This window comes from Eretmochelys imbricata, chromosome 15 (genome assembly GCF_965152235.1).
Source record: "Eretmochelys imbricata isolate rEreImb1 chromosome 15, rEreImb1.hap1, whole genome shotgun sequence".
NCBI classification, from domain to species: domain Eukaryota; kingdom Metazoa; phylum Chordata; order Testudines; family Cheloniidae; genus Eretmochelys; species Eretmochelys imbricata.
The window spans coordinates 30,329,402-30,342,780 of NC_135586.1; the positions used below are offsets into that span (position 1 = coordinate 30,329,402).

Consider the following 13,379-nt stretch of genomic DNA (forward strand, 5'->3'; position numbering starts at 1 on the left):
GGCATTATTTTTTCCATGTTATTCTCCATCCCATTCCTCATGTATCCTTAGATCACATTTTTTGACCGCAGGTTGAGCAGAGGTCTTCACTGAGCTGTCTACAATGACACTCGGGTCCCTTTCCTGAGTTGATAGTTAATTTAGAGCTGTGAAAGGCGTATGAGTAGTTTAAGTTTTTCATACTAATGTGCATTATTTTGTGTTCATCAACACTGAACTTTATTTGCCAGTGTGTTGCCCATTCATGTAGATGGTTGGGCCCTTCTGAAGTTCTTTAGTTCTTTCTGGACTTGACTAACCTAAAAAACCATGTCATCTGAAAATTTTGCTACCTCACTGTTCACCCACTTATCCAGATTGTTAATATATTGAACACCACTGGACCCAGCACAGAACTGGGAGACACCCTTGTAACCTCTTGCCATGATGAAAACAGACCATTTATTCCTACTCTGTCTCCTGTCTCTTAGCCAGCTGTGGGAACATGCTGCATCTCACTCCATGAGTAGTTTCTTTCATAGCCTTTGGTGGCTCTTACGCAGATTCTGTCACTTAATCATGCAGTGCCTTGTGACCCTATAACCCTACCAGTCAGAGCATGGGGTATTGGAGACAGAATATATGTTTTGTCACCACAAAAAGGGGATTTTAGTTTACCATTTTGTCTACCAACACAAAAATTTAATTCAAAATTTTAATTCTACCATCTCTAATTTAAGCCACTAACATTTCCTTTGCTGTTCTATGATTTCATGCCTATTTTTAAAAGGCTTGATAATTTTAAAAAAATGATCTAATGGGGCTAGTGTTATCAATAACATGCGTGTCATTCTTTTTAGTTTGTATATTCAAATAATCACTATTTGAAAAACACTTTGATATAGTTTTTTTGTACTCACCTGGTTTCCTGCCACAGAGATAGAACGCTAGTCTGTCAGTAAGTTCATACTGTATTTCTATAAGGCGCTCTGCCAATTCATGGTGCCCTCCTTGTCTATTAGACAAGAAACAGAAAATGGAATTCATTTATGCTTCACTGGCTATAAAATGTAAAGGTTCAAAAATTGCTCAGAAAAGATTAAATTTAGCATCGTGAATATAACATCAGATCACTTCTACATTTTCAATTTAGTATGTGTTTGAGTTTTTTCCAAAGGGTGTCAGAATCACAAGATTCAGAGTAACAGCCGTGTTAGTCTGTATTCGCAAAAAGAAAAGGAGTACTTGTGGCACCTTAGAGACTAACCAATTTATTTGAAAGCTTATGCTCAAATAAATTGGTTAGTCTCTAAGGTGCCACAAGTACTCCTTTTCTTTTTGAGAATCACAAAAGACTCTTCAGAAGAAAATACTAAAAGGGAATTAGACTTTCCTCATCCGTTCAAAATGAGTTGCTGCGTACTCTGGAATACCTTTGCTTATCTACCTACTAGAGAAGCTGATTAACAATTTACCCAAAACAGGCAGAATAGTCTTTTCTGAGCAGTTTTTGAGATGGTAAATCAACCATATCCAGTTTAGTATTGGAACAACAGCAGTGGCAACAACTCTGATACATGGTATCCGATTCCCACAGAAGACTTGTTCTGTCCTCAGTGTCTCCTGTGACGGGACAAGGCCAGATGGCTATAGAAAAGTAGTGGGAGATAGATATATTAGCTCCAGGCTAAACAAATCCCTCGTACCAGGATAAGTGAAATGGCAGCTGCTCCAGGTCAATTAAGACACCAGGGGCCAATTAAGAACTTTCCAGAAGGCAGGGAGAATGCTAGGTTGATTGGGACACCTGAAGCCAATCAGGGGCTGGCTGAAACTAGTTAAAAGCCTCCCAGTTAGTCAGGTGGGTGTGCATGTCAGGAGCAGTGGGAGGAAGTTGCGCTGTTGGAGAGGCTGAGCAGTACACACCATATCAGGCACAAGGAAGGAGGACCTGACGTAAGGGTGAAGTGGAGCTTGAGGAAGTGAGGGCTGCTGTGGGGGAAGTAGCCCAGGGAATTGTACATGTCATGTTTCTAAAAGGTCAGCTACCATAGCTGATGCTATTAGGGTCCCTGGGCTGGAGCGAGGGTGGGCCCGGGCTCCCCCCGCCTTTGCCCCCTGATTAATCACTGAGACTGGGAGACAACAGAGACTGTGCAAGGAAGGATAACTTCTCCTCACCTCCCTCGCTGGCTTATGATGAAAATGGCTCAGTAGACTGTGACCCTTGTCTCTAGGGAGAGAAGGGTTACATTGAGGGGCACAGTGAGCCTCTGAGGCTAGTGAAATCTGCCAGGAAACGCGGGACTCACGGAGGCAAGGACAGAGCTTTGTCATGCTCCTTATACACCATTTCCAAACCAATAAATAAATCCAAGCACTGAGACTACACAACTTCTGAATCTTGCTGCTACTGGAATGGTTTTGAATACAGCCTTTGCTTGGTAGCTTGTCTGTAATTTTATACACACAATGCATGTTCAGTCTTGCTACAGTAATACAAATAAATAATGTATTATCTGAGACCTGGTTACTTAGATGTCCATCTTCCTTTGCCATATTGCTGCACTTGAAATCATACAGGCACTCATGCCGCTGGAGCTCCCTTGACGCAAAAGAGAGGAAGCTGCCTGCAGTGTGTTCTTTGCTAGGGAATTTGGAATGGAGTCCCCACCGGTCCGAGAGAGCCATTTAGCTGGTAGGGTAAAGCCCTTTTGAGTCCCTGCAAGGCCAATCTGTTCTCTTAGGCATTTGAAAAGAGATGGATTGAAGACTGGAGATATTTTATTTGTTCTGTGTGCATTTACTTCATCCTGGGAAAAGCACTCATTTGAGGTTTAACTGTGAATTAAATGTCCATCAGGATACCCAGAGAACCTGGGAAAGGTGATCATTTACAATTTTATTTAAAAAAAAAAAATCAAGACAAAAAATCAAAACATCCAAACCATTTACCTTGCATAGTCCACTGGAGTCTTTCCACTGGAGTCTTGTGTGCCAGGATCAGCACCATAGACTGCCAACAACTCTGCCTGTAAGATCTGTCCTGCTTTGGCAGCAACATGAAGCGGGGTGTTTCCTTTCTCCTACAAAGTCATTAAAAACCACACATGCTCATGTTCAATCGGCAGGTCTGAATACGTGACTGATATAAAATGTATGTCAGCTGAAACCAACATAAATATAATGACAGACTAAGAATTGATCTAACACCAAGCTAATAAAAAAGATTTTCATACAGGATGAAAAAAGTTGGCCTGAGCTCCTAGAGAGAGTAATCTCAAGCATGTCTCCAGATTCCCTGTCCTCACACTGGAATGGAGTTGCTGAAAAACAAAAAGGACTGTCTGTTAAAAGTCTGGATATACAAGGACAATGAGTCAAAGTCATCTTCACTGTATTAGGAACAGATATTAAAAAAAACTAGCTATAGCCTATGAATATTTTACTTTCCAACAGTTTCTAGTAAGATGGATCAGTTAACTTGAGGCCTGTGGTCCTCTAACATCCACACAACTTCTGTTAGTGCCAATCAGACACTGTTGAAAAATATTTCCCTTCAAGGTTAAGTTTGAATGCTTAATACATTTATATACACAAAAATGCAGTACCATGGAGATACTAGTTATTTTTCATTTATAATCCAAGTAACTCAAGTCTACTCAGATATCAGTCTTACAGTATCTGGTGACACCTGCAAGCTGTTTTGTTCCAGCCCACAAACTGCAAGAAAGCAATACTTACCTTACTAAGGTCCTTGGCAGTAACACTATCATCTTCTCGGCATGGCAAGCGATGAACAAATGCTAACATTTGATATTTAGCTCTAATGAATTCCGCTTTGTTGGGACTATAAGAAGAAACCAAAGCAAAGGAGTTGCAAAATAAATGTTGGCTTTGTATAAATAAAATAATTAAACCACATAGCATATTTCAATACAGAATGCCAACAGATTTGACAGAGTAAGGCACTAGGAAATATTTTCATCCGGTACACAATTCAATCCAGATTTTAATTCTCTACTGAAGGGTACTGTTATTGAAAGATGTGTCAGTTTCACTACCAGCTGTCATTATTTTATCTCCCGCTCCCAGTGACATTTTTTGATAAAAATGAAAATGTAATTTTCTTCAACAAAAAAATTGTCTTTTTGGGAGGGGGCGGAGGGCTGGGGTTTGTAGAAAAACTGAAAATACTTCAGTTTTCAGACAACAACCCTTAGAATTCTGGCAAAAATTGAGATTTTTGGTGAAAATTTCCAAACAACTCTAAAAGTAATAAAGTTATTTCACTATTTTCAGTTATCCTGGTTATAAACTGAAGACCTGTCCTGAAATATTATGAAAACCCTCAACTTCTATTGATTTCACTGAAAGCTGCTGGTGCTCAGCACCTCTCAGGATCAACAACTTAAACAAATATACACAGTCAGATAAGAAACTATGCTTTTAAAACTAATTAGCTGAAAGAAAGAAGATTTTCTTTTCTTCTGAAAGAAAATACTGATAAAGAAATGGATAAGATGACATTTGTGGCATGTAAGAGAAGATTAAAAAAAATCAATACCCAACAGTTGGGACCACATATGATACATTAATACTATTGATGCACATGATGCAAGACAATGAAAAGATCTCTTCACTAAAGTTTTTGTTTCAAAGACTATGCTGAAACGAGTGATCTTCAAGGATACTTCAGAGAATATTTAACATCTCTGCTTGAGCACATATCAGGTGTTAAGTCAGTGAATAAAGGAGATTGGGTTTTGTCAGATTTATTCACATCAGCAATACCCTTCAATGTCCTTGATAAGACTTGATACAAGATCAGGTTTTTACTCATCTGTTGCTTCCTCTCTCACAACTAGTCAAAATAGGTACATTTTTACAAAGGGGCTCCTGAGGAGACACAGAATTTTATAAACACTCTACTTACTGCACTTTATCCTGTGGGTTAGCTTTGCGCCTTCCGCTCATAACAGATGCAGGGTCCAGCAAAGAATGTTCCCATATGGAATTAGCACCATTATTATACAGTGTTTCAACCATCTGAAACCCAAAATGTGTGCAACAGGCATTAAATATTTTACTACTACCTACACAGGCAGAGCTGCTCACAGATGATATTTCCCAAGTGGAGAGCATTTTTATGCTACTCCAGAAAGTTGCCAAGGAAAAGAAGTTTTTTGGACTTTTTTTTTATTAACATTAAAAGGCAGATGGTGTCAAACCTTATTTTGCTAAAAAGAGGATTAGGATGTTCTTTTGTCTACACTTTCCATTATAAATTTTGGATTGTACATGTCCCAAAGCCCAGTTAGCTTGCTGCAGCTCTTCCTGTTTTCAGTAAGAGCCTCCCACTCAATTTGCGTTCAAGAAGAGATTCATCATGTATGTTTACCTATCCTATTCATTTTATTGTTGTATGGCACCTGGAATACCTTGGGATGGGCCTTAAAAATAAGTAGTTTCACAGATTATATTGCAAGCAGGGAAGGCAGCATTTATTTACCGGAAGGTAGACCACTAATGCTGCTTTAAATTGCATCAGTATAAGTAGATCCACAGCTTTACATCTGGGGACTGAAGACTTTATTCTCCCAAAGAGACCCATACTCAGCCATGAAGGAGAGATGGGCAGAATTTCTGGGGAGATCAGTCAACCAGTTACATTCCATGAAACTGGCACATTATCCACTTGCCTTCCCCTCCCCAGGTTCTTTCTTTTGCTGTAGAAATATAGGTTAAGAGGCACCGGGCTGTCTCCTCAGACCTCCCTTTTGTGTAGGAACTGAAAGCATGGGTGGCTTCTCCCCACTTTGGCTGGGCGTGATCTTTTTTAGGGTGTGCAGGTGAGACAAGTATGGCATGGTTTCTCCACAGCTGCGGATCTTCAGCTGCCTATCTCAAGAAGAGTGTTCTCTTCTGTACTTATGAAGTAGCACCAGAGCACAGAGCAGAGAGGTAGTTTGCATTTTGGGGTGGGGAAAGGGAGACAAATCAGATACATACAATCTAAACTTATTTTTAAAATAAAATAGAATTTGCCTGAATCTTAACCTAACCCTCACTTTTTTTTTTTTAAGTTTCATACACATTTACATAGTGAAAGTGTTAGAATACAGATACGCTACAAAGTAACATCTCACTTTTTAAGTTATTCATCTAGAAGCCTTTGGTTTGTGGTTTTTGTTTTTTAGAAAAGCATGGACAGGCTCACACAGAGGTAAATGAAAATGGTAACACACTTGCATGTTTATGTGCCCTAGATGGAATGTTGGATCTATTCACGTGTGACCAGATTCCTGTACTGAGCAAGAATAGCTCCTTTAAGTTAACTAGGAAAAAGCCTTTGTTTTGGGAATAAATGTTCACAGGCACATATTTGTATACTCATCCGACAATCAGTGTTCATGCCAGTATATATTCTGACCTAGAACGGCTACAATATGCAAAACGCAAAGAAATGGAAAATCATGCAATCTTTACTCATTGTTAACTGGCCTGCAGATGCCAGTTATTATTGCTACAAGTGCAGATGGTCCACAAACTCTCACCTCACAAACACTACTGCTTGCTCTGCACTTAAAAGTTCGGTCGACATAGCTACGTGGGTCAGGGTGCGAAAAGCTGAATGATGTAGCCATGCGAATGTAGCCCCCAGTGTAGACACAACCATGTCAACGGAAGAATACTTCTGTCAACATAGCTACTACTGTTCAGGAAGGTGGTGTTCCTACATCAGTGGAAAAATCTCTTCCACCAGTGTAGGCTACATCTACAATACTGGGGTATGCCAGCATAGCTGTGGTGATGCAGCTATGCTAGTAGAATCTCCATAGCATAGACATACCCTCAAGTAAATTTAAGCTTTGAAAGAGCAAAGCAACTTTTCAAGAAGGCTTCATTAAAATAGCTATCAAAGGATCTTTTAGGCTTCCCAAAACAGAGGACATGTGAGAAAGAAGAAATGAAAGCAGAATGGGCAGGCGCTTAGAATTCGATTCTCCTAAGTAGCCACAGCAAGACCTCATCAGTAGCTCGGGGGGGTAGGGGGGGTTGTTACAACCTGACAACTTGAGTAGAAGTGGATTCACTGCAGTACTCCGGTTGGACAGACAGACAAAAGTTAACTCTCAAAACCAAGGGAATTTTAACTATATCTCAGGCTCTGAATTTGCCCTAAAAGTAAGTTTAAAATGTGGAGTTAACACTGACTTTAATAATCTATTACAGCAATGTAACAGAAACCAAGAAACCTATTTTAAGAAGAGCTTAATGAAGCAACTCTCCCCTCCAGAAAGTTTAGTAATTAGAATTCTCTAAGAATTCTCCGATTCTCATTGGAAAGCAATCCTCAGCTTTTACCTGCAGCAACGTTGGAGGCCATGGTGTGTGTTTAAGATGCCTCACTTGCGAGATATGACGTCCTAGACTCCGATGAACACTACAGCATTCATCACAAATCAGAATTCCCCTGTTTACTGATGCCCAACAGGGGTCTGGAAAAGAGAAGTATATTTATTATAATATGAGCAGCACCATCAGCCAGTGGTTAGGGCACAGGACTGGGAATCAGATCTCACGAGTTCTATTCCTGGATCTACCACCACTTACTTGCTATATGAACTTGGGCAAGTCACAAACTCCCTGGGCCTCAAGATGCTGGGGGAAATATGGGTCCTGTGGTTAGACACTGGACTGGGACTCAGGAGATCTGGGTTCTGTTTCAAGTTCTGACACTGACTTGCTGTGGGACCTTGAGGAAAAAACCCCACTTACTCTGAGCTGTTTCCCATCTATAAAATGAAGACAATACTTCCCTTCCTCAATAGGAGTGTTATGAGGCTAGATTCATTACAGGTCATGAGGTGTTCAGATACTACAGTGAGGAGTGCCATAGAAAAGCTTATAATTATTAATGCATCAGTTTTCCTGTCTGTAAAATAGGAATAATGATACATATCCCATCTTCGGGAAGGGCGTGGAAGTCTCTAAATGAAAAATACTATATAAACGATAAGTATTATTGTGTTATTGCTCAAAGTTTTAAGTCCTGCCTTGTTAGATCTGCAGTGTGTTCTTATTTAATATACAAATAAGAGGCACTATTTTTGTAAGACAAAAGAGCAAGATATAGCTATGTTCATTTCAACATAAAAAAAAAATCACATCACATTGGCACAATTCCTTACAATGCTACTTCTACGCTAAGCCAGTAATCATCTAATGTTCTAGCACAGCATGTTATCATTAACAGTTCCCCATAATAAGACTAAGTAAAAGACATCTAGGCAGGTCAATGAGATATGTTCAGCGTTCTCTGGAATGATTTTGACCATCATGAGAAGTTACAATGCCATAGGGCAGGGGTCGGCAACCTATGGCACGCCGCTGGCCCCACTCACCCCGTTGCCGAACCCAGGCTGGAACCCCAGCAGGCAGCAGCGTGCCATTAAAAATCCTGCCCACCCCAGCCCACTCTTCTCCGCCCCCCCCCTGCGGGGGCAGGGTGAAGAAGCTTGGTCCTGCCTGCCGGCTGCTGCTGCACGCATGCTGGATTCCTGCCCCGCCTCCTCTCCCTCCCTGCCACCAATCAGCTGATAGCCCTTGCAAGGGAAGGGGTGCTGCTCCGGGGAAGAGGCAGAAAAGAGGTGGGGACAGGGCCGTGGGGGTGGAATCGGGGCATAACCCCTCCAGCCCCCTGCCATGAGCCACTCTGGGCAGGGGGCGAGGAGCACCCCTACAACCCTAGCCCACACCCTGACTCTTGCACCCCCCCCATACCCAGCCCCCCCACACCCTGACTCTTGCACCCCCCACATTCCCACCCCCAACCTGAGTACCAAATGGGAGCTCCTGCACCCCCGCCCACCCATTCCCACCTGCACCCCTCACACCAAATGGGAGCTACCCAGGTAAGTGCTCCACACCCAAACCTCCTGCCCCAATCCTGAGCCCCCTCCCTCATTCTAGCTCCTGGCCAGACCCTACACCCCAACCACCAGCCTGTTCCTTCACCCCCAGCCCTGTGCTCAGTGCACTCCCACCCTCAGCTCAGTGCAGAGAGAGAGAGAGAGAGAGGGAGGAAGACAATGGGCTAGAACCAAGGAGAAGGTAGGTACCCACTCTCTGTGGGCCGGCAGCCGGCAGCCAGCTGAGAGGGACCGGCAGCCAGCTGAGAGGGGCCAGCAGGAGCCGGTGGATGGAATCCCAGACCGGCAGCAAGCTGAGTGGCAGCGGGCTGAGCACTCAGCCCCCTGCTGGTCTGGGGTCCCGACCGCCAGCCCCGCTCAGCCCGCTGCTGGTCTGGGGTTCTGGCTGCTGGTCTGCGGTTCTGGCTGCTGGCCCCTTGCCAGCCGGGATCCCGGCCGCAGGCCCCGCTCAGCCTGCTGCTGGCCTAGGTGAACAGAACTCCAGACTGGCAGCGGGCTGAGAGGGCCGGTGGTGTAAGATCAGCATTTTAATTTAATTTTAAATGAAGCTTCTTAAACATTTTGAAAACCTTGTTTACTTTACATACAATAGTTTAGTTATATAATATATAGACTTATAGAGAGACCTTCTAAAAAATGTTTAAATGTATTACTGGCACATGAAACCTTAAATTAAAGTGAATAAATGAAGACTCAGCACACCACTTCTGAAAGGTTGCCGACCCCTGCCCTAGAGTATTATGCTGCCATTCTGGTACGTGAGAAAAACCAGACAAAAGTATATCACCGCAATCTTTACCCACATACTAAAGGTACAGGTCACTTGACTTCTTTAGAGACCATATTGGAATACAGTACAGGAGTTTCAATAACCCATTTCCAAATCTATAACCCTTACTTCTGAAGTTGCAATTCCTATTTTATAATTTATTATTGGCTTATGGTAGTGCCCTACTAAGTGCCAGGAACTTTCAAGTCAAACAAGAAACAATGGGCCCTGAGCCCCTGCCCTGAAGGGCTCACAAACTAACAGACAAACACACAGAGGTTAGGGGAAAATGGGAAATACACACTTTCTTTTTTACTGAATGTACATGTCACTCTCCTGAAGTGGATTGTGTATTTTACATAACATCTTTAGGATCACATGAAACAAGCTGCAATTTAGCCTGAGGTCAGAGATGACATTTGCTTTTAGTGGTAGCTCAAGCAAGGTAAGTTTAGTAAGACCAATACAATTATTTACAGTTTAGCTAGTTTCACCACTAAAAATAAAGTGGTGTCAAGTTTTAAAGAAAGACTACACGCCAGGACATGTGCCAATGGGATTCTTCATTTACACCACTTTTTCTAGATTATGATGTTTAAACAAGGTGTTAGCAGCCGTGTTAGTCTGCATTCGCAAAAAGAAAAGGAGTACTTGTGGCACCTTAGAGACTAACCAATTTATTTGAGCATAAGCTTTCGTGAGCTACAGCTCACTGCATCGGATGCATGTGGAAACTGCAGAAGACATTATATACACACAGAGACCATGAAACAATACCTCCTCCCACCCCACTCTCCTGCTGGTAATAGCCCATCCAAAGTGACCACTCTCTTTACAATGTGTATGATAATCAAGGTGGGCCATTTCCAGCTATTACCAGCAAGAGAGTGAGTTTGTGTGTGTGGTTTTTGGAAAAAGGGGGGGGGGGGAGGGTGAGAAAACCTGGGTTTGTGCTGGAAATGGCCCACCTTGATTATCATACACATTGTAAAGAGAGTGGTCACTTTGGATGGGCTATTACCAGCAGGAGAGTGAGTTTGGGGGGGGGGGGGGGCGGAGGGTGAGAAAACCTGGATTTGTGCTGGAAATGATGATCACTTTAGATAAGCTATTACCAGCAGGACAGTGGGGTGGGGGGAGGTATTGTTTCATGGTCTCTGTGTGTATATAATGTCTTCTGCAGTTTCCACAGCATGCATCCGATGCAGTGAGCTGTAGCTGAGGAAAGCTCATGCTCAAATAAATTGGTTAGTCTCTAAGGTGCCACAAGTCCTCCTTTTCTTTTTGCGAATACAGACTAACAGGGCTGTTACCCTGTAACTAGTTTACGTTTCTCTCAAGTCTGGGTGATGTATTGCCAGACCACCACCAACACTGTGCACTTCTACCATACCCTCCATTCACCCCACAACTTCAAACTCATTGCAAACCTCGAGGCGTTAAGCCCATCCGTACTCAAGAAGTAGAAAAGTATTATTATTCCCATTTCACGGGGGCACAGAGAGGGGAAGTGACGCGCACTGGTCGAGCTAGCAGAACCCCCAGCTATGGCTTCCTCGTTTGGTGATTTGGCCAGATGGCCCTTGCCCACGCTAGAAACGGTTTAACCCCATTCTCAGTCCCCAGGCTCCGGCCCCCGGCAGGACGCTGCGGCCCCGGCGCGGCAGCTGTCACTGGCCGGAGCGCGCACGGCTCAGCTCCGCCGCCGCTTCTGCCCCGCGCTTCCTGTTGGCGCCGCGCAGCCAGGGCGGCTTTTCCGCTCGCAGCCCGGGGGCGCTCGGCGCCAGGGCTGCCCCCGGGGGGGGGGGGGCGCCGGCCACGCAGCCGCCCCCGCCCCGGCTCGGCCGAGCTGCAGCGCGGGGGTCCCCGGAGCCGCCGGGCGGGCGGGCGAACGCGGGCCCCGGGGCAGGGCTGGGCCAGGACGCCGGGCTCCCTTGGGGAAGGCCCCGCAGCGAGAGTCCCAAGGGGGACCGGGCTCCCCGGGGCCGGCCGCGCCCCTCAGCCCCGCCCGCGCCTACCCGGAGCGCTGCAGTCCGCGCAGACCTCGCTGCTCCGCAGCCGCTTCGACATGTCGGCGCGGGCGGCGGCCGCCTGCCTGCCTCAGCCTCGGGCGGGGGCCGCTTCTTCCTGCCGCTCGAACGGGTCCCACGCCGGCGCCCCCGCCAGCCAGCAGGGGGCCGCAGCGGGCCTGCGCCAGCGCCGCGGCTACGCCCCCAGCGCCATTCACCAAGCCCGGCGGCAGGCTGTCACGTGACAGGGAGGCCGCGGAGGCGGCCGCCGCCATCTTAGTTCCTGGCACGGACCGGGCTGTAGCGGGCTTGGAGACCATTTTAGCTCCTGGCAGAAACAGGTCCAACCCCAGAACCCGACGAGCCGTCCGTCCCATGTCTACTGGGAAAACCTTTTGTAGTGATAAACACCCATTTTTTCATGGTTTGTGTGTATAAAAACATCTGCTGTATTTTCCACAGTATGCATCTGATGAAGTGAGCTGTAGCTCACGAAAGCTTATGCTCAAATAAATTGGTTAGTCTCTAAGGTGCCACAAGTACTCCTTTTCTTTTTGCGAATACAGACTAACACGGCCATTACTCTGAAACACGTCTATTGTAACACTGGAGATACAAATTATAACCCATGCATCCGCAGCTCCCAAGGAAGCTGTTTGTGCTCTTACGGCAGCATCTGACCATGAGCAGGGGCAAATCCCACAGGCTCCTTGTCACCAGAGCACAGGGGCACCACAATTGCAGTCAGGAAGGGTGTGGGTGTCTGAGACCAGACTGGTCAGTGGAAAAGGCTGACTCAAGGCCAAGCTGGTCTCTCTAACCTTCTTCCCTCTCCAAGATGCTCTGTCTACCTCCATAAGCAGGAGCACAGGATAAAGAGGGAGGAGAGCAAAGTAGGGATGTTCCACTATATAAACTTGCCTTTGTCTATACAGCAGTGCCAAGCCCACCTGTTCAAATATTATGTTAGACCCCAAAAATAATGAGATGCAAAAAACAGCAATGAACTTTACATTCTGCCTTCTGGTTTTCAAGCTGTTAGGGCTCACTTGGCTCACAATTTTAAGCTTTCCTCCCTGACCATGAGGGCTAAAAACTAACTTGTTATTAAAATGACAGCTGCAATTCTCATGTATTCAGTTGTCTCCAAGAGCTGGGCCTTAAAGTAAAAAAAATAAAATTGCAAAACTTACCATAAAACTATAAGTGTTAACAATGCTGCCATCTTTGAGCTTGAGGGTCATCTGTCTGATCATTTGTAACCACTAGGTAGAGAGAAGAGTAGAGGATCCACCCTCTTGCTGTAGCAGAGCAGCCAGTTAATAGGGGGCTGCAATGGGGTGGGGGAGGTCTGCTTGCAAATGCACAAATCTGCACAACTGACCATATGGTATGTATTAGCTGTCTCATCCTATGGCATCTATCTAACTCCCTACCTACTTACCCATCACCCAATCTATAGATATTTACTAATCTACCCATCAGTCTATCTCCATACTTGCCTATTTATCTAGCTGTCTCCAGACTGTACACCCAAGTATCCAGCTAATTCTCTATTGCCCTCTTACTTATACAGCACCTAACAGTAAAGTATCTGAGGGCCATGAAGGGCACCCTCACTCCTCTCTGAAGCAACAAGGCACTGGCTAGTGATGGAGACACAATACCACAGCCAATGGTCTGAAC

General features: G+C 44.9%; 1 protein-coding gene across 5 annotated transcripts in view; it reads right to left on the bottom strand.

Annotated features, from left to right (window-relative positions):
• GIT2 (GIT ArfGAP 2) overlaps positions 1–11,861 on the bottom strand; it is a 49,265-nt gene extending 37,404 nt beyond the window's left edge. For 2 of the 5 annotated variants that reach the window (XM_077834978.1, XM_077834977.1), the window contains exons 1-7: positions 11,703–11,860; positions 7,348–7,481; positions 4,916–5,028; positions 3,724–3,829; positions 3,219–3,305; positions 2,935–3,065; positions 900–994 (exon numbers count right to left, since the gene is read on the bottom strand). In XM_077834978.1, the coding sequence (XP_077691104.1) occupies positions 900–994; positions 2,935–3,065; positions 3,219–3,305; positions 3,724–3,829; positions 4,916–5,028; positions 7,348–7,481; positions 11,703–11,754 (718 nt within the window). In that variant the 5' untranslated portion in view covers positions 11,755–11,860. Of the gene's footprint in view, positions 1–899; positions 995–2,934; positions 3,066–3,218; positions 3,306–3,723; positions 3,830–4,915; positions 5,029–7,347; positions 7,482–11,702 lie in introns of all 5 variants that reach the window. The other 3 variants (XM_077834982.1, XM_077834980.1, XM_077834981.1) reach the window with 2 other exon arrangements.
• Between the last annotated feature and the right edge of the window lie 1,518 nt (positions 11,862–13,379).